The sequence below is a fragment of the Frieseomelitta varia genome, unplaced genomic scaffold, assembly GCF_011392965.1.
Source record: "Frieseomelitta varia isolate USP_RPSP 00005682 unplaced genomic scaffold, Fvar_1.2 scaffold_135, whole genome shotgun sequence".
In the NCBI taxonomy this organism is placed as follows: domain Eukaryota; kingdom Metazoa; phylum Arthropoda; class Insecta; order Hymenoptera; family Apidae; genus Frieseomelitta; species Frieseomelitta varia.
In genome coordinates this window covers 444,797-472,378 of record NW_025109028.1, presented here as the reverse complement: position 1 = coordinate 472,378, position 27,582 = coordinate 444,797, and the positions used below count along the sequence as shown (strand labels likewise).

At 32.0% G+C, this 27,582-nt stretch overlaps 5 protein-coding genes across 8 annotated transcripts in view; 3 read left to right on the top strand and 2 right to left on the bottom strand.

The window, feature by feature from the left end:
• Positions 1 to 229: 229 nt before the first annotated feature.
• Positions 230 to 3,077, bottom strand: LOC122530572 (annexin B9). Of its 2 annotated transcripts, none has more exons than XM_043657660.1 (7): positions 2,968 to 3,077; positions 2,729 to 2,777; positions 1,884 to 2,265; positions 1,615 to 1,767; positions 1,204 to 1,377; positions 748 to 929; positions 230 to 441 (listed from the first exon to the last, which is right to left on the bottom strand). In XM_043657660.1, the coding sequence occupies exons 2-7, from the start codon at positions 2,756 to 2,758 to the stop codon at positions 388 to 390; spliced, it is 975 nt and encodes a 324-aa protein (XP_043513595.1). In that variant the 5' UTR covers positions 2,759 to 2,777; positions 2,968 to 3,077; the 3' UTR covers positions 230 to 387. The 2 variants fall into 2 exon arrangements, with proteins under 2 accessions (XP_043513595.1, XP_043513586.1); XM_043657651.1 differs by having other exon boundaries at positions 2,729 to 2,781; positions 2,968 to 3,058.
• LOC122530583 (ribonuclease H2 subunit B) lies at positions 2,979 to 6,862 on the top strand. 3 transcript variants are annotated; one of them, XM_043657679.1, is made up of 6 exons: positions 2,979 to 3,078; positions 4,180 to 4,598; positions 4,781 to 5,019; positions 5,162 to 5,447; positions 5,593 to 5,813; positions 5,924 to 6,862. In XM_043657679.1, the coding sequence occupies exons 2-6, from the start codon at positions 4,511 to 4,513 to the stop codon at positions 6,008 to 6,010; spliced, it is 921 nt and encodes a 306-aa protein (XP_043513614.1). In that variant the 5' UTR covers positions 2,979 to 3,078; positions 4,180 to 4,510; the 3' UTR covers positions 6,011 to 6,862. The 3 variants fall into 3 exon arrangements, with proteins under 3 accessions (XP_043513614.1, XP_043513606.1, XP_043513621.1); XM_043657671.1 differs by lacking the exon at positions 2,979 to 3,078 and adding an exon at positions 3,154 to 3,259; XM_043657686.1 differs by lacking the exon at positions 2,979 to 3,078 and having other exon boundaries at positions 4,180 to 4,336.
• An 86-nt stretch (positions 6,863 to 6,948) lies between these two features.
• On the bottom strand, positions 6,949 to 8,890 carry LOC122530565 (bystin). The gene is made up of 4 exons (XM_043657637.1): positions 8,628 to 8,890; positions 7,590 to 8,509; positions 7,295 to 7,525; positions 6,949 to 7,201 (listed from the first exon to the last, which is right to left on the bottom strand). The coding sequence occupies exons 1-3, from the start codon at positions 8,769 to 8,771 to the stop codon at positions 7,297 to 7,299; spliced, it is 1,293 nt and encodes a 430-aa protein (XP_043513572.1). The 5' UTR covers positions 8,772 to 8,890; the 3' UTR covers positions 6,949 to 7,201; positions 7,295 to 7,296.
• Positions 8,891 to 9,253: 363 nt separating this feature from the next.
• On the top strand, positions 9,254 to 12,802 carry LOC122530763 (DNA replication licensing factor Mcm7). Its single transcript, XM_043658041.1, has 10 exons — positions 9,254 to 9,435; positions 9,525 to 9,733; positions 10,007 to 10,170; positions 10,254 to 10,434; positions 10,502 to 10,639; positions 10,740 to 10,925; positions 11,020 to 11,233; positions 11,309 to 11,786; positions 11,867 to 12,018; positions 12,107 to 12,802. The coding sequence occupies exons 1-10, from the start codon at positions 9,396 to 9,398 to the stop codon at positions 12,520 to 12,522; spliced, it is 2,178 nt and encodes a 725-aa protein (XP_043513976.1). The 5' UTR covers positions 9,254 to 9,395; the 3' UTR covers positions 12,523 to 12,802.
• A 1,120-nt stretch (positions 12,803 to 13,922) lies between these two features.
• Positions 13,923 to 27,582, top strand: part of LOC122531075 (division abnormally delayed protein) — a 227,246-nt gene continuing 213,586 nt past the window's right edge. The window contains exons 1-2 of the mRNA XM_043658657.1: positions 13,923 to 14,154; positions 23,250 to 23,390. Coding sequence (XP_043514592.1) covers positions 13,923 to 14,154; positions 23,250 to 23,390 — 373 coding nt within the window. The remainder of the gene's footprint in view (positions 14,155 to 23,249; positions 23,391 to 27,582) is intronic.

Sequence of the window (27,582 nt, the reverse complement as noted above, 5' to 3'; positions counted from 1 at the left end):
ATTTTAATATATTTATATTCATAAAGATCTTTTTTATAACAATTTGTACAAATATTAATTTTTATTGTAAAATATAGATATATATATATAAACATTTAATAAAAAATAGTATATGATTGTATGATTTAATAAAATAGTATACTTCATAAAAAATAAATTTTACTATATTATAAAAAGCACATTATAGCACCACAATGATTCTTCAGAGATTCTAAAGTATGCAAAAAAATATAGTAAAATGCACAATCCTTTATATTCGTACATTTAATTAATAGATTCTTGCAAGCATTTGCAAGCTTTTAAGCAAACATGTGCAAGATAATCATCATATTCGTGCCATAAATATTATTAGAACTTTAAAATTTAGTATAAAACATTTCTCTTTAATTAAGTAGAAACAAGCGATAGTAAAGCCTTTTTGTAATCTCCAGATGTATCACCCTAAAATATTAAATTTCTGTTAATTTAGTTAATTGTAATATTTATTTTAATTTTCAATCATATTAAAATATTAAATTTTTAATTAAAGAACTAGCAATAGACGTAATCACTAATCCATCTTAATGTTGATATATAATGATGATAAATTTAAAAATATTTAATCTTCTATGTTAGCTAATTGAAACTAATGCTTCAGGAATTACAATTAGTTCTGCAATGCAATTATGTGTATATATATAAAATTTTAAATCAACTATTTTGGATACTAAATCACAAAATATTGAAAAAAGTGATATGAATACATACGGCAATCCAACTTTCCAATGATTTCCCGTAACGTTCTTCAAAAGCTTTTTTAATATCACCCAAATCAATTTCACTTCGAGAAACAATGATGCGAATTAATGTTCGATCTTTTGTACCGATACCATGCATACTAGCATACAATCGCTCAGCAAAGAAACCAACTTTTGATTTGACACATTTTACTGTTGCAAAATTATAATATTTATATTAATTTTATACTAAATAAAATTTTTTAATTAAAGCATAAAAAAAATACAAATGGAAATCTTTTTACTTAAAAAAACATGTGCTTTTTGAACATGTGCTTACTTGAAAAAAGATGATCTTTCTTAGACTCATTTTTATTAAGAAAACTTTATTTGTTTGTTTGCAATATTTGCCAGAAAATTTTTGTTCTATTTTATTTAAATAAAATAATTAACTCATAAAGTAATCATTGCTAAAAAGAATACTTACCTATTCCAAGAAGACCTTTCTCAAGATTTCCAGAAAACTCTTTTTTAATAGCAACTTCAATGTCATGACCAGATATTTTTTCATATTCAATAAAGGTCTGTCTTAATTGTTGATAGCTGCGTGTTATTAAAATAGCATTAAACTGTGATTCATCTGTGCCCCATTGTTTCTCACCTGTGGTAATATAAATAATATTTCAAGTAAATATATTATTATATATTTTTTTATTATATTATATTAATACTAAATAAAAATTCTATTGTACTATTATCAAATATTATGTATAACTTTTAAATAATTTTTATATCAAAATAAATTATATATTTATTCTATGCTATTCTATACATTTATTTCTATTCTAGTAATATATACTTTTCTTTTATTAAAAGTACTTTATATTATTATAACTACCAGCTTCATAAAGTGCCTGAGCATCTGCTATAGCTTGTGCTTGATCTATTCCCTGATTTTCGTCTCTATTTGCTTGAACAAGAGAAACTAACAGTCTTTTAAAATGTCCTGAAGTATCTCCCTTTAAGTCACTTTCAAGAGATTTTCCATATACTGTTAATAAGTTATAAATAAGATATTTTAAGATTAGCACATTTTACAATGAATTGATACAAACTTATATTAAATTTACTTCTCTAAAATTTAACTAAATTAAATAACCAACTTACAGTTCTCATAAAATGTTGCAATAGTACGGATACCATAATTACTCAAAGTACATAAAATTTCTACAATTGCTTCTTCATCAGTTCCCAGTCCACTAATTGCATCATGTAGTTCTTTAGCATAATAATGAGGTAACGGAGTCATAAGAGCAATTATAACATCTTCCAATTTTCCTGTTAGTTCACTTTTCAAATCACTAACCAGATCTTTTCCATATAAGGTCTTATAGGCTTCAGCAATTTCTAATCTCTGAACAATTCCTCTTCTTGTAAGTACATCAATAATAGTTTTCTCATCAGTACCGAAACCTTTCATTGCTTTACGCAATAGTGCAGCATCTGCATTTGCATCAAATGGTTCAGCAGGGTACACTGTAGGAGTACACTGCAATAGAAGACTATATATTTTTGTATTGTTTTAAATAAATTGAAATATTTATAATTCTATGATTAATAGTTATTTTCTTTTTAAGTTATTATTGTGCTGTTATTGCGTGTATGAATGTTAAGAAATATGTTTTTGTAAGATAGTATGCAAACTTTTTGAAAACATTTCAAGAAAAAAATATTTAGAAAATTAAAATAAAAAAAAAATTAATTTTCTATACTTCGACATTTTGCGCTAAGTTTACTTATTAATAAAACATAAGTAGTAAGTTTTAATAAAGTATAAACTTTAAAAATAAACATTTATAATACGTAAGTTCAATGCTGATTGATTTGTTCAGACGAAATAGCGATAAAAATACTGCTGATCAATACTCATGCCAGAAATAGATTAATCTTATTAGCAGTCACATATTATTAATATTATTAAATTTCAAATCAATGATTAAAACATTACTTACTTTAAACGGATAATACTGTTGTTGTGACATTTTTACCTACGCAAGGGTACTGTCTAGAATAAGTGAAAATAATTGTTAATAAATTGATCAGTACGAAAGAATATATTACATGTATTGTACATTGCTATATAATTCATATTATTTCCTATGTTAATTTATGCATATCCTATATTATCTTTTATGTTAATGTAATATATGTAAAAATGTATTTAGAACAGAAGAATTTTAAAAAAATTTACCAATAGCTATTCTCAAAAAGTGAAAACAAGGAGAACCTTCTCCCTTGATAGCCAGTTAACCAATGGTGGGCACACCCACTTTCGCATCACGTCATCCGCAGTTTTTTCAAGGTGCTTACTAACTAGAGAGTGAGTAATAAGTAAGAGAGAAAAAAGATCACAATGCTTTTAATGACATCATAGGCATACGTACTATAAACGTATGTAGTTATACTTACTTATTTACTCATCCTTTGCGAATGTGAGATTCGGAAACGTCATCTGTCAATATATCAATGTATAAATATCATCTGTACGTTTTATCATGTGTGAATTTTTGAATTTGAAATTATTGTTGCATCTTCTTTGTATGAATACGGTTGTGAAACAATCGCAGTTATATTAAGATTAATTTTATAACGATTTCTTTTGTAACAATTTTTAAGAGGTTATTCATCTTTCAATTTATAGTACGTTTTATGATTAATTCTTATGTGAAGTTACAGAAAGAAAAATGTGTAACGTGATTGAAATTATGTCAATAAGTCTACTTTTGTCTGCTATCAATAAGTTAACTTTCGTTTTTGTTTATACAAGAAATTGTTAATAAAGAAATATTCATTATCAAATTATAAATGACCATTTGTTCAAAATTATACTTTTTTTTTATCTTAATTGTTATGAAAACTTAAGTGTTATACATTTGAATGATTAAACTGTTTTCTTGCATATTCCTATATAATATTGATACATTGTATAAAACTTAAATATCCAATTAGATTATGAATGTAATAATAAAGTCAATAGCATTTACTATTTTCATATATATTAGCATTGTGTCTTAATTATATAAGTTATACAGTATAACTATTATAAAAAAATGTAGATAATGAAAATAATAAGAAGAATATTTATAATTGTCATATTTCTATACATGTACATTAAATGTAATAAATACGTATATTATTTAAATTTATAAAATAAATTTTTAATTATGTTGTTGAATCACAATATATTGAAATAATATTTTGGAGCATTTTTTTTGTATATACATAATTATGTACGTAATTTGGAATTAATGTTACATACGTAATATATGCAAACGTTAATATCTTTTATACAAAATTACACACATAGAAATTAAATCGTGCTGCATCTGTGAAAAAATCAGATAGTACAGTTTAAATTTCTCATATTAGAACGCGATTTTCATACATCTTTCTTTTTTAAAAGATAGTTTGTTAGCGCGGTAACGCCTCTTCACCGGTAATGTTCCGATCATCGACCATTCGCTGATGATTCGACTACACATCGAGATTTCAAATGTTGTTCCCTACAACATTGGCGGCATGTCGCGTTTAACGTGTTTGTGTATTAAAAGTGGCATACAGTATGTATAATATATTTCAATTCTCAAATAATATAACATTACAATTTGAGGGCTCTACGAAAAATGGCTGATCGCTGAATTTGTTGAATGTATGTGTATTAATATAAGGGGGAAATTGTGTAAAAGATATAAATAACCTAACATAATATCGATTTGTGTAAAACGCGCGTAAATATGCCGCGTACTAAATCATTGCCGAAAAAATGTATCAAAACAACAAATTCACATCCAGGCACAAATACATGGGTTTTTCTAATGAAAGGTGAATAAATAAAAATTATTTCTCATTTCAATCTCTGAATTTTATAGTTTTTATTAGCCGTTAGACGTGCAGCAGCATTATTTAAAGATGATTAAATTGGTCTATAATCCTAAATATTTTTTTATTTCTTATTTTTCTTCTTGTTCTACTAGTTATGCTGTATTTGTTTAACAATCTTCCAGGTGATAATTTAAATAATACAGATGATGACGTACCTGATGTTATTAAATTAAGACATCCAGCTACAAATCAACCTGCAATGTTCGTATTTAGTCCAGGCAATGTAACAGTACAAGAAGTTTTGACATTCGATGAAAATAAAAGATCATGGTTCATAGATGATAATGTAAAATCCGACGGGAAGCTACATTTATCTACTCCTATTGATCCAATATTTTTAATATTACCTTATTTAAGAAAGGTAAATTCGCATTACTGTATTTTATTTATTATTATACTTATTAATGTATCATGATGTAAAATAGGGACTAATTAATTTCGTTACATAAGTTTAATATTTTTAAATAATAAATTTTAAGTAATAAAAAGTATCATACTTGTAGTCACAACAAGCACAACCATTAGAACAATGCCTTTGGGATGAAGATTTTCCAGAGATGACCCGTCTTACTCAGTGTCAAAATTTAAAACTAACTCTAGTTGCTGAACGTAAAGGAGACGAATCATTACAAGCTTATAAATTTAACGAAGAAAAGGCATTGATCTGGTTGCATAAGAAAGTAGAAAGAGTAGTTGAAGTACTAAAACAAAAGGGTATTCATGTATCACAAGGTGCTATCAGTGCTACTTATGTTAAAAGTACTATGCTTGAAACTGTCTCAGAAATAGGTAAAATATAAAATAAATCTTACGCATTGAAGGTTTTAGTTAATACTACATTTAATTATTTTTTTCAAAAATATTCAGGTATAAAACAATAATTTTTATTGAGATTTAAAAAATATAAATACTTAATATATTTTTTTTCATTCAGAATATTTAAAATATGCACATGGCATTGTATCAGAATATCTTCAAGAGGATATATCAAAAAAATTAGCACAACATTTAAACCTACCAGATGAAACAGAAAATAAAAAACGAAAATTAAGTAATAATCCAGAGGATACTGTTGTAGAAAAGAAATCTAAGAAAGAGACACCAGAAAAAGAATCAGTATTAAAACCAAAAACACCTGAGTCAATTAAAGAAAAGGTAGTGTTCTAATGTATTTCAATTTTATCACAGATAAAATTGATATAATAATGATAAAGTGAATATATTTTTATCATGTGGATTTTCATGATGTTTTTTTTTATTTACAGAAAGCTACAGTTAGTAAAAAGGAATTAGCCAGACAAAAAGCAGCAACTGGATCTAAGAACATTACTAGCTTCTTTAAGAAAAAATAAGTTTTAGATAATTTAAAAAAAGTCTAAGTATATAAAAACTTTTGAAATCTTAAATATTGCAATACGTAACATTCAAGTTTTAGCACTGTTATTCAAAATTAGGTTTGACAAAACATATTTTAAACAGTTGTAATTTCTCTACACTTAAGAATATTGAAGTACTTATAATTTTAGATGTATGTAAAATAGATTGCAAAACAATTAAAATTTTGAAAAAATAGGTTTCAACAAAAGAAAAAGTATCGACTTTGTTCATAGTACATTAATTTTATAACTTATAAAGTATTAGATAATATTCATGACTCATGGTTTTAAGATTTTTATTTGAGTTTTTAAATCAGTATTTAATATTGTATAACTAAAAAATCCAATTATATAATGTTATTCAATGTTCATCAATTTGTATTATTAAATGTTTCTACATGTAATTCTGAAAACTAATCTAATAGTACAACCACATAAATAATATCTGATTTTAACATCTGAAAGTTCAATATTTTTGTATATATTTTGTATATTCATATACAGTTAAATATGTCAATATTTGAAAGTGTTTGTATTTATTTGGTATATTTTTACTGCTCAAAATAATTGTAATCAATCAGTAATTTTTAATAAAAAGGCAAAATATTAAAAAATTAAATACATTGTATATATATTTAAAACATTATTAGTAAGAAACAATTATTAATTTTTATTTTCATTCAGAGCCCAATACTAATACGGCTTAAAATTGAACCATAAAAACACAAAAATTTTTAATGCATGTATTTCGTCGTTACTAAGAAAGTACATAGAATTTTAAGAAAAGAAACATTTCAATAAATTCAAACCATAAATATTATCTTATAAGTCAAGGTGTTTCAGTTTTTCCCAACTAAACTTTATTAGGACGATTTTGAAAGCATTATTTATTATTAAATTATTTACAAACGTTTGAATTTATATATTTATACATTAAACTTTTTATTTATAAAAAGATTATAAATTGTTAACTCATTCGTTAACAAAAATGATTATAGTTACTTAATGTTGAGTACATACAAACATAATATACTTTAATATTGCCTAGCTGATATTTTTATTGTATAATTATTATGTTCAATTATTATCGTCAAATTTTCATCAGAGTATAGATTCATATTTCAAGTGTTTCAAGTATGTACAACAACAATACATCGATTGCTAACTCTGTCACAAGTAAGGTAAAACATATGATGAAAAAAGATAAATTTTATTTTATGATTATTAATATTTCAATTTACAAAGTTAATGCAATACAAACTCTAACAAATCATTGGTTCTAATGCAGGTTCTGTGATTTCTGTGTCTCTGCATTTAGCATACTGCAATTCTCTTCTTACTTCAGCTGTAATTGTATGATGAAATTGTTTCTTTAGTAATCTTAACAAAGCTTCTTTCTGTTCAGAACTAATATCACTTTTATAACGTTGTACAAAAGTTAATAATGCCTGATGCCATAAAACTGGTAGCTCTCTAGAATCTCTTTCAAATCTAAAAATAAAAAATAAAACTAGAGCATATTAAAAGGATCACGTTTTAAATTTTAAATTTTTACCTAAGAAAATGAAATACTACTGCGTCAATAACTCTATAAGGAAGAGCATATTTTTTATCTAAAAATATCCTGAGGAAAATACTATTAGCTCCAGTATAATCCATTTCTGCAATTTTTAATATTGCTGCTGAAGAATGTAAAATTGGTATTGAATTTTTAGCAATTACAGATCCAATAATAACAGCTTCTCTTAACGTACATGTTCCAGATTCTAATAGTGGAAGTAAAATTCCTTTCATGAAACCAGCAGGTTTAAATAGTGCCTTCCTTAATGCTTGATATAAGTGAAAATTGAGTCTCTTATATTCTGCTAGGTCATCTCTAATTCTTGGTAATAATATCAAATTATAAAATCTTTGAGCCATTTTTTCTTTAAGATTAGAGGCAAATATTCTGGTAGCTTGATACATTGCTGCAGCTGACCATTTTGTTGGTTCAGTAATATACAATATTTGTTCCCAATTTCTCAAACTAGGAACAATTTTAAATGCTTTAGGTAATTTCCCACTACGATATTTTGTTAATACATCTCTAACACCTTCATACATTGCTTTCACTCTTGGATCCAATTCTTGCATTTGAATAGAACCTACATCTGAAAATTGAGTTTCAATTTCTGTTTTCTTTTCTGTTAGCTTTTCTAATACTATGTCAGCTAATGTTTTCATAGGCACAGGATCCTTAGACATGAACATTTGTATAGCACGTTCGTCTTCTTCATTTATTTCAATATTTTCATAATACTGTACGTTATCATGTTCATCTTCACTTGATGGTTCCTCTATGTCACTAGTACTAAGGCTTACTACTGGTTTCTTTACAGATTCTGATGTTCGTCCAATTGCATTTTCCTCCTCAATTTCCATTTGTTGTTGTCTGGCTTGAGTTAAAATTCGTTTTGTAAGAATAGGATCCACAAACTGTACAATTGAAATCATTGATTATTTAAAATGATTATACGAAGTTATATAAATGTAAATTAATTTCAAAAGTATTACATTCCATTTATCTCAAAAAATTAAAAAATGCATGTATAACCTTATCGTCATCTTCCTTGCGAACTCTGTTCTTTTGCCTGTTTCTCGATTTCGCAATCTTTCCTTCTTCTATTTGATCACCTAAAGCCATTTTTGGCTGTTTCATTTCACTCCTAGAAACCTTTATCTTCTTTGCTTTGCCCATTTTATTATTTTAAAATATTTTATAAAAGCAAAAGAAACATGTGATACACATTTAACCTTACATTGAAATTCAAATATAAAATGACAACCATGAGCAACTAGTGATATGCATGTAGTATTTTTATACTGCATTTAGGATGCTTATATAGGAATGTAAAGTATATTCAAACTATCAAAACACTTTTTTGGACATTTAAATATTTTTTAATAATAAGTTCTCAAATGCTATTTTTTTTTTATTTTTATAAAGTTTTATCTATTTAAATAATAACAGACGTTTCAACTCTTTATTTAAAGTTTCATAATCATAAACTATTATTATTGTTAAATTATAAGTTCATATCGTTCTTAATATAATAATATATATATTTTATTTATACACATATATATATATATTTTAAAATGTCTAATTACAATAAATAAATGTAAATGAGAAACTGCATATTTTTAAATGATAAATTAAATTAAAAGGTTAAATTAAAATTTGGCATATATCCGGTTTAGTTTAGGCGGGAAGATTACTTCGAGAACTGTGTGTTCTGATACATACTGAGAGGATATAAGATATTCGCGTAAAAAGTAAAATTTAAGTTGAAATAATTACGAAAAATATAAATTCAGTACAATGCCACCGAAAATATCAAAGGATTATACAAAAGTTAGGGGTAAGTATTTATGTTATAAACTAACCATTAAAATCTATAATGTAATTTAAATAGATTTAATGTATTGGTTAATTTTTTTAATGTATTAGAACAATTAAAAACTTTCTTGGCGGAATTCGTGGCAGTGGATAATGAAACTGGTGAGAAAACATTTAAGTACAGGAAACAACTCACTAATATTGCCCATCGTGAACAAGTAGATTTAGTAATAGAGTTAGATGATATACATGACTTTGATGATGAATTAGCAATATCCATTGCAAACAATACTAGAAGATATGTCAATTTACTTTTGGAAGTAAGTTTACAATATGTGTGTAATCTGGTATATTAATATATTCATTTTTCTTTTTTATATGCAAATACGTGATATATATTATATCAAAGTTTTTCTTCATTTTTCCTATTTCTTCTTTTCAATATTCATTATTTGTTTTTTGATGGTCAATGTAATCTGACCACATGTAGATTAACAAGCTATGAACATGTTGATATATATATTTTTTAATATAATATTAAAGATTCTATTATTGTAATTTATTTATTATATATTATATTTACATTTATATAGCTTATTCAAGAGATGTTACCCGACTTTAAAGAAAAATCTGTACCACCTAAAGATGCTTTAGACGTATATATTGAACATAGATTATTAATGGAAAGTCGTAACAGACATCTTGGGGAACAACGTGATCCAAGAAATAAATATGCTCCAGAACTTATGAGACGCTTGTATATGATTTTTTAATATTAACTTTTATCTCTTTGTGCAAGTATATAATTGCATAATACAACAAATTTTATGGAAATTTTAGTGAAGTGTATTTCAAGGATTTTGAGGCAGCAAAAGTGTACTCTGTGAGAGATATAAAAGCTGATAAAATAGGAAAATTAGTTACAGTAAGAGGTATAGTAACAAGGTGTAGTGATGTAATGCCTTTACTTGTTGTTGCTACGTACACATGTGATCAGTGTGGTGCTGAAACATTCCAACCAGTAAGAAGTTAATGATATTTTCATATTATATGATGAATTAAGAATTTAATAAGACTGAAATTTTTAGGTTCAATCTCTCAAATATATGCCATTAAGACAATGTCCCAGTGATGATTGTCGTATAAATAAATCTGGTGGTGTGCTAGATATGCAAACAAGAGGATCAAAATTTGTAAAATTTCAGGAACTAAAAATACAAGAACATGTAAGTATGTTTTGTATATATACAAGTTTTTTGCATTTATAAATATTTATTTATTATAATAATTTTTTGCTAATGATAATTATAATTTTATAATTTTAAGAGTGATCAAGTTCCTGTGGGTCATATTCCAAGAACATTGACAATATATTGTAGAGGTGAAACAACAAGGAAATGTTTACCTGGAGATCACGTACTAATTACCGGTATCTTTTTACCTATTATAAAATCTGGTTTTAGTGTTCGAGTGGGTGCAGCTCTTCTGAATGAAACATATATAGACGCACATGTATGGATTTTATTATTTTTATAATTTTATAATGATATATCCTTAACATTTAACATAAATTATAAATAATATGTATATATTTTTAATGGTACAGAGAATTGTTTGTCTTACTAATTCTCAAACTGTTGATGACAACAACGCGCTTTTAACGGACGAAGAATTATCATTGTTAGTAGAGGATGATTTTTATGGTAAATTAGCTCGTTCTGTCGCCCCAGAAATTTATGGGCTTGAGGATGTTAAGAAAGCATTGTTATTGTTGCTAGTTGGTGGTACAGACAAACACAGAGAAGATATTAAAATTAGAGGTTTGTTTTATATTTACGAGTATTATTCATATACATATTTTTTCTTTCTTAGTTCATTGCATTTTTTATTTGTAGGTAATATTAATATTTGTTTAATGGGTGATCCTGGAGTTGCCAAATCTCAGTTACTTTCGTTTATAACGAGATTAGCTCCGCGATCTCAATATACAACGGGTAGAGGATCTTCTGGAGTAGGTTTAACTGCTTCGGTCATGAAAGATACTTTAACGGGTCAAATGATGCTCGAAGGAGGAGCTTTGGTACTAGCTGATGAAGGTGTTTGTTGTATTGACGAATTTGATAAGATGGCAGATGCTGATCGAACTGCTATTCACGAGGTGATGGAGCAACAAACTATATCGATTGCCAAAGCAGGAATTACAACTCGTTTGAACGCGAGAGTCTCGATATTAGCTGCGGCAAATCCTGCTTATGGTAGATATAATCCGAAAAGAACAATCGAACAAAATGTTCAGTTACCTGCTGCTTTATTATCACGGTTTGATTTATTATGGTTAATTCAGGATCGAGCAGATCGTAGCAATGATTTAAAGTTAGTATTTATATTAATGTACTCTTTTATTTATGTATACAGAAAGAATGTATAATAATTCAGTTAATATTTTTTTTTAGAATGGCTCAACACATAACTTATGTTCATCAACATTGCATACAACCACCGACGGAAACGCAGGCTTTGGATATGAACTTGATTAGAAAATATATCACCTTATGTAAAACAAAACAGCCTGTTATTCCAGAAGAATTAACTGATTATATAGTTGGTAAGAATTTTATTGATTAAATTCTGTACTGTGTAAATTTATCGTTGCATGTGTAGTTATATTTTCGCACAATTATTACCATTTTCAGAATCCTACGTGGAAATGAGAAAAGCAGCTCGCAATAGCCAGGACAAAACTTTTACGTCTGCACGTAATTTGCTGGCTCTATTACGTTTGTCGACTGCTTTGGCACGTTTAAGATTATCAAATGTCGTCGAAAAGGCAGATGTTGTTGAGGCAAATCGATTGATAGAGATGTCGAAGCATTCTATTAATTATTCCGAGACATTAGCAACGAATGTCCAGCAAAACCCGATGAACCGAATTTTCCATCTTATTAGAGAACTGGCAAGTGATAAAAAAACTGTTAAAGTATCGGACATATTGGAACGGTGTACAAGCAAAGGATTTAAACCCGATCAAATTAACGACTGTATTGAAGAATATGAAGCATTAAATGTGTGGCAAGTGAATCAGACGAGAACACAAATTACGTTTATTTAAATACTTTGTTTCATACAGATTCAATATACATTGTTATTTCTTATACTTTAGTACTTCAATACTTCAAAAAGTATTTTTATACATTCTCACTTATATATATTATGAGTAGACTGCGGATCTTTATTCAAATTCACGTTTTTACAAATAAAATTTGGAAAAGATTTTGAAACTAGATAGAAAATTGTTTTCTCTGTTAATTATCGTACAGAGTATCGCACTTTAGATATTTTGTATAATTTTGCAAATTACAAGCATTCCGTGCATTTTTTATATTTTCAAATTCTTTATAAATGCATAAAAATTCACAGTCTAATTATTAGTAATTTGTACTTTGTATTTCATCAACATAAATTATACTTTATATATTCACGATCTTTTTCAATTTAACATTATAATGCACGTCATTAATTTATTTTGCAAACCTATTGATGGGAATAAGAATGAGAAAAAAAAAGACAATGGTCGGTGGCGGCACATAACGTCTTCAAAAGGTATCAGGAACGGCGTTTGGGTAGGTAAGTAAGCAAGTAGGTGGGCATGTAGCTCGGTGTGGATTGAAAAGTGGGAGTAGGACGTAGAGTTGTGTACAGGGTAGCGAGCGAGAATCGGGAGAGAGTGTGGTGGGGAGAGTGCCGGTCGGTCGAATTGGTGAATACGCGTTGCCGCTCTCGGCTCACGGGCACTTCAGTCACATCGAGCTACTCGTGGAACGCGTGTCGCGTAGTGCATGCATGCATGCTTGCGTGCGATTAAACGTGCGTGCATGTGTGTGCTTATTATTGTGGTGTACCCGGAGTGATCGCGTGTGTATGTGTGCGGGTCGTAACACGTTGCGCGGTCTCGGCAGTGCATGTCGTGATTACTACAGCCGTCGTCTCGTCTGTCCGTCCATCGCGCGATCACGCCAAATGCACGTCTCGCGCTCCTCGAGATCTCGCAGTAACACCCGTAGCTGTTGCTGTGCCGTTTGACAGCGCGGTCTTTTCGAAGAACCAAGAGGAAAGGGGAAGCTGTCGCGTCTCGTTCCGCGGTTGATGACTCTTCGAACGATTGTATTGTATCGAATACGCGACGACGAAGACGAAGACGACGACGACGACGACGACGACGACGACGACGACAACGAGGACGAGGACGAGGACGAGGACGAGGACGAGAACGACGACGACGACGACGACGAAGAAGAAGACGAAGAAGAAGGAGAAGGAGGAATTAAATTGTCTCGCTGCTCGTACCTCGGTGTCCCTTTCTCTTTCTCCTTTTTACGCTCTTGAGCACGATTTACGGAACTCACCAGCCCTTTTATACCACTGTATAGCTTCCGCTCGGTTTCTATTTCTTTCGCTTTCCTCGCTCCTTGTCACCGATTCGCCCCGCCAATTCATCTACTTCTTGCCAAAATGAAAGTAATCCAGAGGTACCATCGTGCGATTCTGGCACCTGTGTCGATCGTGATATTGTTATGCGGCTGTACCGATCTTGTGCTGTCTCGGTCGCCGCGTTTTGCCCAGTATCCGAGAAACGATACCGATTTTGTCTCCACCGATTGTGAACGTGTCAGGCCTTTTTTCGAGAGCAAAAATATCACGTTGGTGCTTGCGAAGGAGCCCGTAACGGGGAATAATGCGAAAAGTAAGTGATCGATTTTATTGTCATTTATTTATTCCCATAACCATATTTTTCTTTATACGAAGATTTTATATTTGGAGTTTGATGATTTTATCCCGCCAAAATTATATAGTCGGGACTGAAACTGAATTGGATCGAATCGAATCGAATCGAATCGAATCGATTTGAGTCGGAGCGAATGAGATAGGCCGTTTTCGTTTTAAATTAGCCAATCTCGTTGCACCGATGAGCCATATTAAGTAATCCCTATTGGCTGAGAATTTCGAAAACGAGCGAAACTTTGAAGTGGCAGGTGCTATGCTATTCGTTGCAGGAAATGAACTGAAGGACTCGATTACAGTTGGTTGAGTCTAATTACGAAGTTTTATTTAATAGTCGTCGGAGTCGTTGTATTAAACGACACTTAATGTTGTTACATCAAATAATGCTCGAGTGCTTCTTGTAAAAACCAGTTTCAATTGTCGTGAGAGCAGTAAATCTTACAATTATTTTTTTTTACGGTAAGATTCTACTAACGTATTTTAACCTCATATTGTAGAGTTTATTAAAGACGGTTTATTTTTGTTTGCATTTAAATTTAATATTCGATTTTACCAGTGTAAACTATAGCAGTAACTAAACGTTTTGACATTCTTGAAATGTTAGGTTATTTCATAACTGTTATTTTCTAGAATTGTTCTAACTTTTTTTCTAATGATTTTGTGAGTGTAAAATTGCTTATTTTGGAGGTATTTCATCCTATTGAATTTTGTTATCTATCGTATGATGGATACTATAAATGTTTTATATTAGTATCATTAATATAGTTTTATATTAATGATAAGTGTAGAGACTGAAATGGATAGTGAGATAATTGTGAGTTGTTTTTACATGTGAAAAATAGAGAGAGAAAGAAAGAAAGAACAATAACAAGTTAGAAAACTTTAATATAAAAAGTATTAATATTTATTTCCGCTTTTGTCGTTAAATTGAATCAATTTGATATGAAACTAAGAGAAAGAAAATAATGGTTATGATAATCTAGTAAATAATAATCATGCTTAATCTATTCTTTAGACTAATAGGATAACATGGCAAAATAAATAAAGATTTTTAAGCAGCATGTAAGTTGTTTTTATGGTTATGGCGATTATAACCTCAATTTATTGGCAAAGATACGTACATACAATTTGATACATGCTATAACTAATATTATTTTCCTAATAAAACTATAGGTAATGAAAATTTAATCAAAAAATTTCAATATAAATATAAATTTATTATGAAATCATTTCAAATAGCAATTTAACAGTTTAGTGATGAAGCATTGTATATTTTTATATTGTCTTTTGAATATTTTTATATTTTTATATTATTTTGCATATCAAGTATATGTATTTTATACATACACAAGATAGATTGAAATGTAATCGAATTTTCGACAAAGTTCTTTATTCTGGATTCGTTAATTTGAATTTATTGCAAATTGAGAATTCTACAGTATAACGAGAACCGGTCGGTTAATTACGTATATAAAGTTACATTACGAAAGCAATTAATTTCGTTCGACAACCACGTGGATAAATATATTTGTGCAAATTTCAATGAGTTGAGAAATTCTTTGTTATTTAAAAACGTCAATAAATTACTTTTTGAAAAATTTGTCACATATTATGAATCTGAAATGTTTGATATACTTTTAGGTATTGGTATGCAAGATTTGATTTAAATTCAATTCAATTTCGAGTTCTCGTGCCATTCTTGCAATCCTATATGATTATATAACGTTGAGATAGCTATTTTTATAGATATTTGTATCTACGCATAATCAAACATTTCTTTAGTGACACGTTCATCCAAAAATTAACAAACTATGGTAGATTAGAAATAATTGGAGTGTAAAAATAAAGTAAGATTAATGTACAAAATAAAATATTAAAGCACAAAGAAGAGAAATAAGTTTATTTTAAAATAATTGTGCTTAGAGAATTATAGAATTGGTGTAATAATAGTGTAAACTATTGTACAATAATTTAAACTTTTAAAATATGAGGTGAGATATGATTATCACGAGATAGTACAAACGAAATTTTGGATATTTACGTAACAAGTAGTAAATCTTATGATAAAAGCGAGATAAGAGCAACAGCGTGTAAATAATGCTTCTATGTACATTTTCGGATTTTTCCCTTCCTTTTCACAATGTAAATAAAATGTCGAAATGTTCCATATGCAACATATGTACATTCTTTTGTGAATGTGCTGTAGCTCGATAACTCGGGAGATATTCGCAAAAAAGCTACATCGTTTCCAAGTATTTCAAGCCCGCGTGTATGTATACGTGTCATTGGTAATTAAGTTAAGTGCCGAAAAAAAGTGGCAAAGTGATACCGTAAGCGATTCATCGGTTTAAATTAAGAACATTAGCGTCATGCCACTCGAATCGGCTACTCCGCGCGCGTACGATTATCTCTCTCTCTCTTTCTCTCTCTCTCTCTCTCTCTCTCTCTCTCTCTCTCTCTCTCTCCATTTTTTCCGTTAGGTGTGATGTACGGCACTTGACGCAGGGAAGTGCATAAAACCGGAAGCTACATCAGCGACCCTTCGGCCTCGATTCGACGAGTGGTTACAACCGTGTAAAGTGGGTTAGAATACGAGCGAGTCCACAGCGGGTAATTCGTTCATTCGTTCACCCTCCGTGTTCGAACGCGACCATGTATGTTGGTATCGGAAATCGGCGCGTGATCCTTTCCCTGGATAGTATCGTGTACAACTTATCTCTTCGTCGAGACATTGTCATACCGATGCAAAATGATCTCCGGATGTGAATCGCGTCCCTGTTGATACCAATTTACCTCTCGCGTTAACAATTAACAATCCACTTCCGGCTTGGCTGAGATTATTCGGTAGAAGTTGGATGAATAAACGAGATCCTTAACCGCCTCACCGCATGCTGCGGTGTCGGTTTGGTTCACTTTGAATATGGTACGTGCGATTGCGGACTTTGCACCGATTATGGCCGGCCGGGTCACCAGCAGTTAGCTAAATTTTCCACGATAATCGAAATTGAACCCGACTTTCATAACGTATGGATGCGGCGGCTCACTCAAATGCTTCTGGAAATCGTTGGTAAATGTTATCACGTTTGTTGGGCGAAACGAATTTTGAAATTTCATCAGCGTCTAACGTCGTTGTGCAATTCGCGGTACAATTCGGGGAAGTTCTGTGGCTTGGCTGGTCCAGAGACGAAAACCGAGAATAACAGACGTTCGTTAGGGGCTTCATTTTCGGGAAAATCGAGTTTGAAAACTTACTAAATAGCAAGCTCATCTCAAAATAGAAATAAATTATTGACAGGAAATTAAGTCGTTCGATATCTTTTCGGTTCTCGTAAAAACTACGAGCTCCGTGAATTATAATTCTTACAGAATTAATTTTTTTTTTTAATGTTATAATATCACTGTACTATTAGTATGTCTGTTTCGTGTGGCGCATTAAAGTAACACGACTTTACTGCCGCATACCTAACTTATTCAGCACATTAAAGCTTTTAAAAATTAATTGCTAGTAAATGATAACATCACGTTTATTAATTGCGTAGGTTAATCTGTTGATTATTTTGAACTGTCTCCGATCAAATCTATCGATTCATTCATCTTTAATTCAAATTACATTTAACACTAATTATTCTAGTGTAAATATATATCTTCGACACTGTTATTATGTATTAAATTTCGCTGATCGCAGGGTTATTAATTAATCATTTCGAATTGTACTTTTGCTGTGTTTTATTTTCAATTAATATTTTCTTCGTCTCCGAAGATAATTTGGATGACAGCGAGGATCCACAGAATTATTAAATCGATTTTGAAATCGGATCAACTGATCCAGCTTCGAAAAAATATCGTTTCTTCTCTTTCGCCAATAAGTTTCTCTTCGTTCAAGGTATAACTAATTCTGTTGAGAAACATTTTCATAATTTCCACGTAACCGACTATACGTTATATATTAATACGAGATTATTCGTTTCGCTATCGAAAACTGATAGCGGATTGATTTACATCGTCGTGACGTTCAGCTCGCTAATTAGGGAATTAGAAAACTGAATATCTAAAAGGATAGAACGGTTACTCCGCGCTTGGCACGTAGATGTAAAAAGTGAAAAGAGAAGAAATGGGAGAAAAACGTATGGCATTTGCCGTGAGAACGAAGCCGTTTCGTAGTCCCTCGATGAGCCGCACCACACCCCGGCAACGCATCGTAAACCGTTCGAGAGACATTCTCGCTGTCGGTCCCTTTTATTTCTCCTTTCTTTTTTTTTTTCCTTCTTTTCTATCTCTATTCGTGGCGCCTCCGCCATTTCGAACGAATCAAGACGAAACTCGTCGTACAGGTACAAGGATTCTTGTCTTCGCGACATTAAGAGGACGTCGTATACTGTGAATATACAGGGTGTTCCATAGCCAATGATACAGCTTGCGTATAGTGGTTGGTCACTTTTTACTTGGAACGAAAATAATAAATTGAAGGATCAAATATAGTCGCTCCAAATGAGACGAGTACATTCATTTCGGAAATAAATTGCTTTCAGTTTATTTATTCGCCAATTATTTGATTGTTTCGATTAACAATGAAACAGGACACTGGTAGATTTTCACACTTTGAGAATTATTGAAAATAATTCTTCTTTTCTATCTTTTTTTCAAGTATATAATTTTGCTCTTTATTAATCATTGAACTACGAGAAAGAATTCCTCTTATTACAAAAGTGATGAAGTAATGAAATTTATTATTTTGCAATGAATATTTCGTTGAATGTCATTGTAATAGACTTGTAATAAACTTGTAAGATATAAAAAATATTGGTTTTATAATATTATTTCTCGGAAAGAATTACTTCATTTCTGGTTACACTCACAATTATGATACACCTTGTACAGTCGATATCGTGTGAAACTGGTATTTTTAGCAGGTTAGCGTCGAATCGGTATTAGTTGGATATTTCTTCTTTCTTTTGCAAACTATTTAATGAATAATCCGCTTAAACTAGTTACGTTTATGCTGTTTTCTTCGTTGGTTGTAACATCGGGCCTAACCGTCGGGCGTAATAAATTAAAAGATAATTTTTAAATAATCCGAGAGAGTGTTAGTTAATTAAGAGCGGATAGTATGTACGGTTAGGTCGTGATACATGTTTTGAGGAATAGCTTTCACAAGCTGCTCTAGCACCGTTTTTATAGATAAGTTAAAAATTCTATTGGATTTTTTTCATGAAACGAAGAATTCGAACAGAATGTTTACGTAGAATGTGGAATTCATTACATCGATGAATAGGAATTTTTATTACGTCTTTTTGGGGCTCGTGGTTCTCGTGCCTTAGCGAGCGATGCAGTTTAGCAGCAAAAAAGATTACCGAAGAGAACCAATCGCGAACACTTGGATATTAGGAAAAACATTAACATTGTAATACGAGATTAATATTAATATTATTATTATTACTATTATTGAAAGATATTAATATTATCATTTTTATTTTGCTGTTATATAAATTCAAACATTTCGTAAATGCGCTTGTAGATCTTTGAAAAAAAAAAAAAAAAAAAAAAATGAAGAGAATCGGGGTTTGCGGTGTTTCTTAAATTTATCACGATTCTTATATAACGATTAAAATATTTTTGAAAGACTGTAGATAACGTTGACAGCATCTTTACTTCCGTATCAAACATACTCCGTATCAGAAATTCTTCTCCGTCTCTTATCATTTGAAGGATTTAGTCATTAATACCAGCACTATGCAATTACAGTTAATTATATACAATTACACAATATACAATATTATATACACTTAATTATATATTACTATTATAATTATTAATATATAAATTATATTGATACTATACCATTGAATGTTGTCGAAGTCATTGGAAAAACTTTGTCTACCGACCGATAAATCCATATTTCCGCAAGGAAGTGCCAATTTGTCGCTGGTTATTGCTTCCTCTTAATCGCGTTACTTTTTTTTTTTTTTTTTTTTTTTTAGGAAAGAAAACGCCGGGCCTCTGACGGGGCCTTCAGAAATCGAACGTCTATACGTTTTCTCGTCTCGGACATTGTCGTCGAACGTTCCACGACGTTCGGCGTGGGATCGTAGTTTCCTGTCACGAGAGACACTGTCCTCCCGATGTCCTTCCTGTTCTTTCTTTTCCTTTTTCTCACCTCCGCGGCGATCCTTTTGTACTCGCCACTAGGAATACATCTTGACCGATCTAGGTAGCGCCACACAGAATGAACAGGTACCCAGAAAAAGAGATCCTCCCGTCGTGTTTTCCGCCGCGATTTTTCATGATTCATCGTCCCAGCCTTCCATTGTTCGACTTCTCTCTGACGAGGTTGTACCTTCCGAACGCTCACGCACACCAATTTATCGTTTTCAGTTTGCGCGCGAATGATTCGTCAGCAGGGATGAATAATAGGGGAGGGGGGGGGGGACACGGCTTCATCGTTTTCAATGCGTTCCGCGTGTTTCTTTCAAAATGTTCGTATCTATCTTTCATCGTTACCGTATATGTCCATAGGCTGTAATTCAATCTGCGAGTAATGCTTTTAAATCCGGGGGATACACACACGTGAATGCGTTATCGGATTCGAAGGTATTTCGCATACTTGGTTATTTCAGGACGAGATTCATTTCAGTTATCAAATTATTCTTTTACTTTAGTGTCTTATTTTTTTTTTTTTTTTTTTACAACCTCTCTGGAATTTATTTACTCCGCCGCGATTAGATTCATTGGATGCAGAATGCCAGTGATTGTCAAATCTTGTATTTCTATGTCGATTTGATAAGCTTTTCTTTTTTCTAGACTCTTTATTTCCCGAATTAGAGATCGGATGTTGAAAATGATGTTGACGGAAATTAAATCGCGTTTAATGTTTCGCGTTTATAAAAATAGATATGACATTCTCGAGGAATTCGTTTTCGGTCTCGATAACACCTTTTAAACAAATGTTTCACTATTATTCTTTTTTTTAATGGAATTTTAAATGGATTTTAGACGAAAGTGGCTCGCGTTAAAAATAATTACGCGAAGCGTAATAATGGGATTTACATTCTTTCGTTTAATTGAATTTTCCGGACGTAGAGCTCATTTAATTTAATTTTTTATCACGTAACATTGTACAATTAAAACTGAATGAACACAAACGCTTTCTCGTTAGTTACTTCTTCATTTAGCTGTAATATATATTCATTTTTAGTTGCGAGGCGATGAATACCAAAGTGATGGCATTGCGAACATTTATGTTAGAAATGTCTAGCTTAAAAATAACTTTAAACTACGCGGAATTTCCAAGGTTAGGGCTACTATAAACAATCTGACACAATTGGTTCTTTTTAATTTTGTAAATTAAGGGCGTGCTCGTGTTCGCCTTCTGGCGATTTTGGCGGTTGTTGCACCGTGACCGTTCAAGTGATCCTAAATGAAATTAAATTGAGAGAGTCGTCTGATACTCGTTATGCCTGTGAGTGTTCTGACAAAATGTGCATGCAGTGTATACTGTCGTAACATTACGTCGTTGCTTATCGTACGAATCTGATCTATTGGAATTGATTTATTTAGAATGTTTAGCTTCTAAACATAAAACAGGGTTTTAGCTGAACTGTAAACAAATTGATTTAGATCGGTAAAGTGTTAGGATTTCTTTTAAATATTGTTTATTTATTTTATATTATAATAATTTATACTATACTATATAATAATATAATATAATATTATATTTTAATATTAATATTATTATATATTATTATTATATTTTATAATATTATATTAATATAATAATAATAATATAATATAATATTATATTAATTTATATTACAATGTTTATTTTATTTTACAAATGTAAGAAAAAAAGGGAGATAATTTCGATAGTTTGAAATTCAAATATTCCACTTTTATGCCAGTTTGCTGAATCCGACATTCTACTCTTTTGCCGTATGTGTCAATGACCCCATGAGGGATGAAGCACATGCACGTTGGTCAAAAAATAGGGTGCACGTTCGCAGTGAGGAGGAACGATCGGTGGTAGCTAGGAGGAGGATGTGAAAAGTAGAATGAGGCCGAAAGGAGCTATCGAAGCCAACCAGGACCTCTTGACGATCCCGTTAGCCTCGTTCTATTTGTCCGTTCATGACCCTTGCGACATAGATGCAAGTCCATCCGTATTTTATTGAGCAATCGTCGCCGTGCCGTAATTGCGCGAGACGATAGGACGCGAGACGTGTCCTCACGTTCTCGCGTCATGGTAAATTGGTCTGTAGAATGAATCGTCGAACGATCATTGAAATCGTTTCTCACCTTTCCCCCGATCGATTAACGTTCGAACATTCAACGATCCTCTCCCGTAAAAATAGCCAACTCTGTTTTCTCTATTTGCGTTGGAACGTTGTTTGTTAAATCGTAATGGCGCTTCCACTCATTTTTTTTCTTTTTTCTAATTTAATGCTCAAGTTAATGTAACAACTATGTTTATTATGACACTTGCACTTGATACGTATCTAGTTCAGCTTTTAGGTGTATTATGGTATTAGACTGTTGGTGTTCATTTATAAATGAAGAAATGAAATTAGAGATTTGTTCTAGTTATTTCTATCGTTATAACGAGCGCTACGTTTTGGATATATTTTCTACATTGTTGCTACTACAATAAATGTAGTCTCACAATAAATGCGATTAACGTGTCTTTCTGAGAATTTCCAGTGAGAGTTGCGATTGTATAAAGGCGGAATAATTTTATGATTTCTTTTGAAAGACCCCCACCGAGAAGTTTTATTACAATTATAGAAAACATTTAACCATGTGATTGAGTTCCTGCTCGTTATGCCGCCAATTACGTTAAATTCATTGCATTTATTCGTGGTACAAGTTTTGCAACGTTAGACAGAAATATGTTTTGTCGCGATTAATGAAAGTAATTGAAAACTTCGAGTTTGCTAACGAAACGAAGATGATCTTGATCAAATATTCTCGATTAATTCTTTAACGATTTAATTTATATTATCACTATTATGTTTAATTGCTCGACAAATTTGAAAACTTTGTCTATAAAGTTGCATTTTATTTCAGCAACTTGCGATGGCATGTGCTGCAACCAGAAGGCCGAGGAACAGCTAAGACACCAAGCCAGGGCAGATTTTCACGACTTGATCCATCATCATAGCAGAAGTTTGCAAGGTCTTCTGGCAACAACGGCGGATGCATTAAGAGGTAAGTCCAATATATTCTATCATAAACTGAATAATTAAAACTTTTTAACACGCCAGTAGAGAATGAGAATATTCTTTCGCGAGCAATCTTTTTCTTAAGAAGAAAAAAAGGAAAAAGAGAAAAGTATTTTCTACTAAAATATATTTCGCGACACACATTATTTGAAACGAACGGTATTAATTGTTAATTTGTATTATGAAAATATTAAGAACGATTGATCGTGTTTTTGTATTCTTGAATCTAATATCTAAAGTACCGCCAGATAAGAAGCAAGATGTTATTACTATAAATACCGCGAAACGCTGCGAATCGACTGTTTCTTACTGTCTCGTAGCGATATACCTATTGTTTCTTAATCGAACGATACAGCGAGTTAAAGTGAAATTATCACAATCGTGGCAGTGAACGATTGCCGTAACCGCGAGGTTGATCTATCTGTCTTTGTTGACTAGGCCGGGCAGGAAAGAAGGAACATAGTGTAGTAAAACGGCAGATCGTTCGAAACGGGATATTTTGTAGCCTTGCCGAGAGCTCCAGAAATGGGATTGAGCGAAACAGTTTCTTAAATTGGCAAAACCCAAACCGAGGTTACTATTTTTACGTGCCAACTGGAACATGCGCGCGTTCTCTCTCTCTCTCCTTTTCTCCTCCTCTCGTTTTCCTATCTCGCATTTTCTCTTTCCGTCTTTCTTCATTCCCTTCGCCGCTCGTATCATCTTATCTCTTCTTGTTTTTCATCGGGTTACCACGAGTAGCCGTTTCGCCGCGACTTTCGATAAGTGGCGCACGCTGCGGTTGCTGAATTACTAAATTCATTCTCGATCGGTTGCGGGATATCCTTCTTTAAAGTCATTCGCCCGGAATTCTTTTTCCTCCCTGTTGTTATCGTCGTGCATGCGACTCGATGCACTTTGAATCGTATTTCTGTGTAATTTAATCAATCGTATTGTTCCGTGCAAGAATATAACATTGTCGTTGTTACGTATCCACGTTTGAAACAAAGTGAAATGAATTACAAGAATCGTTCGAAAATATGTTAGATATCTTATTAGACTATAATATAAATAATATTTGTTAGATATCTTAGTTATCAGACTATAATATAACTTATATTATAATATAATATATAATATATATATATAAATAACTATACTATATAATATTATAATATAAATAATATTTGTTAGATATCTTAGTTATTAGACCAATATAACTTATTATATTATAATATACTATATAATATTATAATATAAATAATTGCTATACTATATAATATATAATATAAATAACTATACTATATAGTATTATAATATAAATAATATTTGTTAGATATCTCAGTTATTAGACTATAAAATATCTCATTATTATATTATAATATTATAATATAAATAACTATTAAACTACCTATTATAATACAACTAACTTGTTAGACTAGTTTAAAGTCTGAAGGTTGAACAGATCGCAATACGATCGGTATTATTTGTTAATTACAAACGAAGCACGAATTCGAAGCGAGTCGAAGTCAATGTTATTCTCGGTCAATGTTAAAAATTTCGCCGTTTCGTCTGCAACGGCCTAACGATCGTCAAATTGACGGAGAAATCGACATCGAAACGTTCTCCGTGCAAGCGCAGAGGATCGAGTTTTCTAAAATCCCAGAGTATTCTAAAGTCCCCTCCCTTCTAAATTTTTCATTTGTTAAAGCACGCTTTGCGTTGGGAAATTCGTGAAATGGCGGAACCGCCACAGAGTAGAGCCACCGCTTTCAACCATCTTGGCGGGAAACGGACGGACGGTGGTTAAATACGAATCGAGGCTCTCTCGATAGCAATACGTGCTCCATAGACGCGTATCAACGGATGATGATGGTAGTGGTGGCGACGGTGATGGTGGTGGTTTTTCTAACCTCTTCTTCCTCTGTTTCTCTTTCTGCCGCGGGCTCTACAGCCTCTTTCCTCCCCCTCCCTCTGTTCTGTCTTCTTTCCAGACACGTTCAGCTCGCGTTGCAGCTTTCGAAGTTTTTACTTTTCCCCGTCTCTTTCACCCCAGTCGCGCTTCATCTCTCCATTTTCGTCTCTCCTCCTCGCCTCCGGTTCGGTGGCTTTTTTTCTTCCCCCCTTCTTCGCTGCTCGATTCGTTTCGCGAACGATACGACGTAAAAATGGCGCCGGAGGAGGGGGGAGGGGGGTGAATTTTCATGGAAAACTGTGCTCGTGTGAACAACGCGCGTTTTCGGTGGCCGGTGGTGAATTTGAATTCGTAAGTAGACGCGCGGAAACTGAAACAGCGAGACTGAAACTGCCGCGGCCGATCGTCGGAATAAGAAATTCGGCGTGCAATGTCGAACACTCGAAACTCGGCTGTTCTCTCTCTCTCTCTCTCTCTCTCTCTCTCTCTCTCTCTCTCTCTTTATTTCGGCGAAAAGTTCGCCGATTCCTCGACGTCGGCGCGCCGAGAAAGCCTGGAATCTCTCCCCAGGAAAAATAAGAAACCCCATGAAACGCGCGATCGCATATTGAATACTCGACGATATCGTCGTAGAAAGTTTTCGTACGGATATCTCTCGCCTCTCGATTTTTTGCCTTTTCGCGCTCGTTAGACGTAACGCGATGATTTCGTACGAATTTATCGATTTATCGAATGATTTTACGATTTCGTGAGTTATCTTCATGTCGTCCGGTGAAGCTGGTTATCGAATTGTTAATCTCATTGTCGTTGAAAAAAAGTTTTGACTAGTGGAATTTTACTTACGAATTTTATTCGAGTAGCAACTCTCTGCTACTCGATACAATGGTTTTTGTGAATAATGAAATTTTCAGAGTATAGGTAGAATTTCAGATAGAATGAAATGGTAGATGGAAACTGGTCGTTGGAATTAATTATTACAGTATTCCAGCGTGTCACCTTTCATTTAATAATCTTTTCTGTCCAAGACGCTTGAAGCGTAGCTGATAACAGCTCAAGTAATAATTGAATCATCTATCGTCGTTATTGAACGTGACACGAAATTTTATTTCTACTTTAACCACTTGCCCTGGCAACTGATTGCGGACCATAACGAGTGACCGAACCGTATACAGTAATTCGTCGCTTTTCTTTTTTCTTTTGAACTCGTCGATATGATATCACTGGATAGAAATTATCGAGAAGTAATAAATTTATTATTTGTTTTGCCTGGGTTGTACTTAAGTATAATTAAAACTGAGAAAATATTGCAATTTTGGGGCAAAAAGTTCTCGACGTGCGTGGCACGTCGTTCCAGCGCAATAGATTAAAGTTGCCGGGATTATATTCTTTCGTCTGGGAAAAGAATAATTAGAACAGTTAGAAAAGCAGTTCGAAAAGCGACGGCAATCGAAAATAGGAGGAAACGAAATAAAAAAAGAAAGAAGGGTAAAGAAGGGAGGATTGAATAAGAAGAATTGGAAGCGAAACAAACTGAAAATAGTCGGCTTCTAATCCTGAGGTGAAGTTCTTGCGTAGGTCCTCTCCTGACGTTCCGTCGTAAGAATAGAAAAGCTCTGCGGAGCAAAGACCATCTATTTAGTAACTTCGTTCGCCATTGTTTCTTTGACTTCGGATTCCTTTATTGTCCTGCAATGCTTTTATTGCAGTTCGCCGGGCTTAAGACGATTTAAACAATGCAAGCAGTCTATGGACACGGCGGATATAAAAATATTCTCCTTTATTGAACACTTTCTAGAATGAAATGTGTCAACGAACGCAAAAATTATCTTTCTTGTATCTGCGATAATAATAAATAACAAAATTGCTCCTTTTTTTTGACATCGTTTGTTTCGATCAATCGATTAGAATGTCATTTATTTTATTTAACGTTACAAGCGACGTTAGGCGCGAGTAAATAAATTTTGCAATCCTGTCTCTTAATTTCCGAAAATCGCGTCTAGCTAGAAGTTAATCACTGATAAATCCAAAATTAAACAATTTGGCAAATGGATCTCGACCAATGGGTCTCGAAACAAATTGTCAACCCTAAAAAAAAATCTACTTTGGCGTTGTCGACTCAATTAAAAAAATCTTTTTAATTTACAAGAGTGCAGTTTAACGTGTACGTATATCTAATTGCTATATAAGAGAAGAAGCGACAAAATTAGAAAGTGCAGCGTACCGAGGACCGCCAGGCAAAAGATTTCCGAAAGTAGACGCGAAATCGGGCCGGACGGTCTCGAGA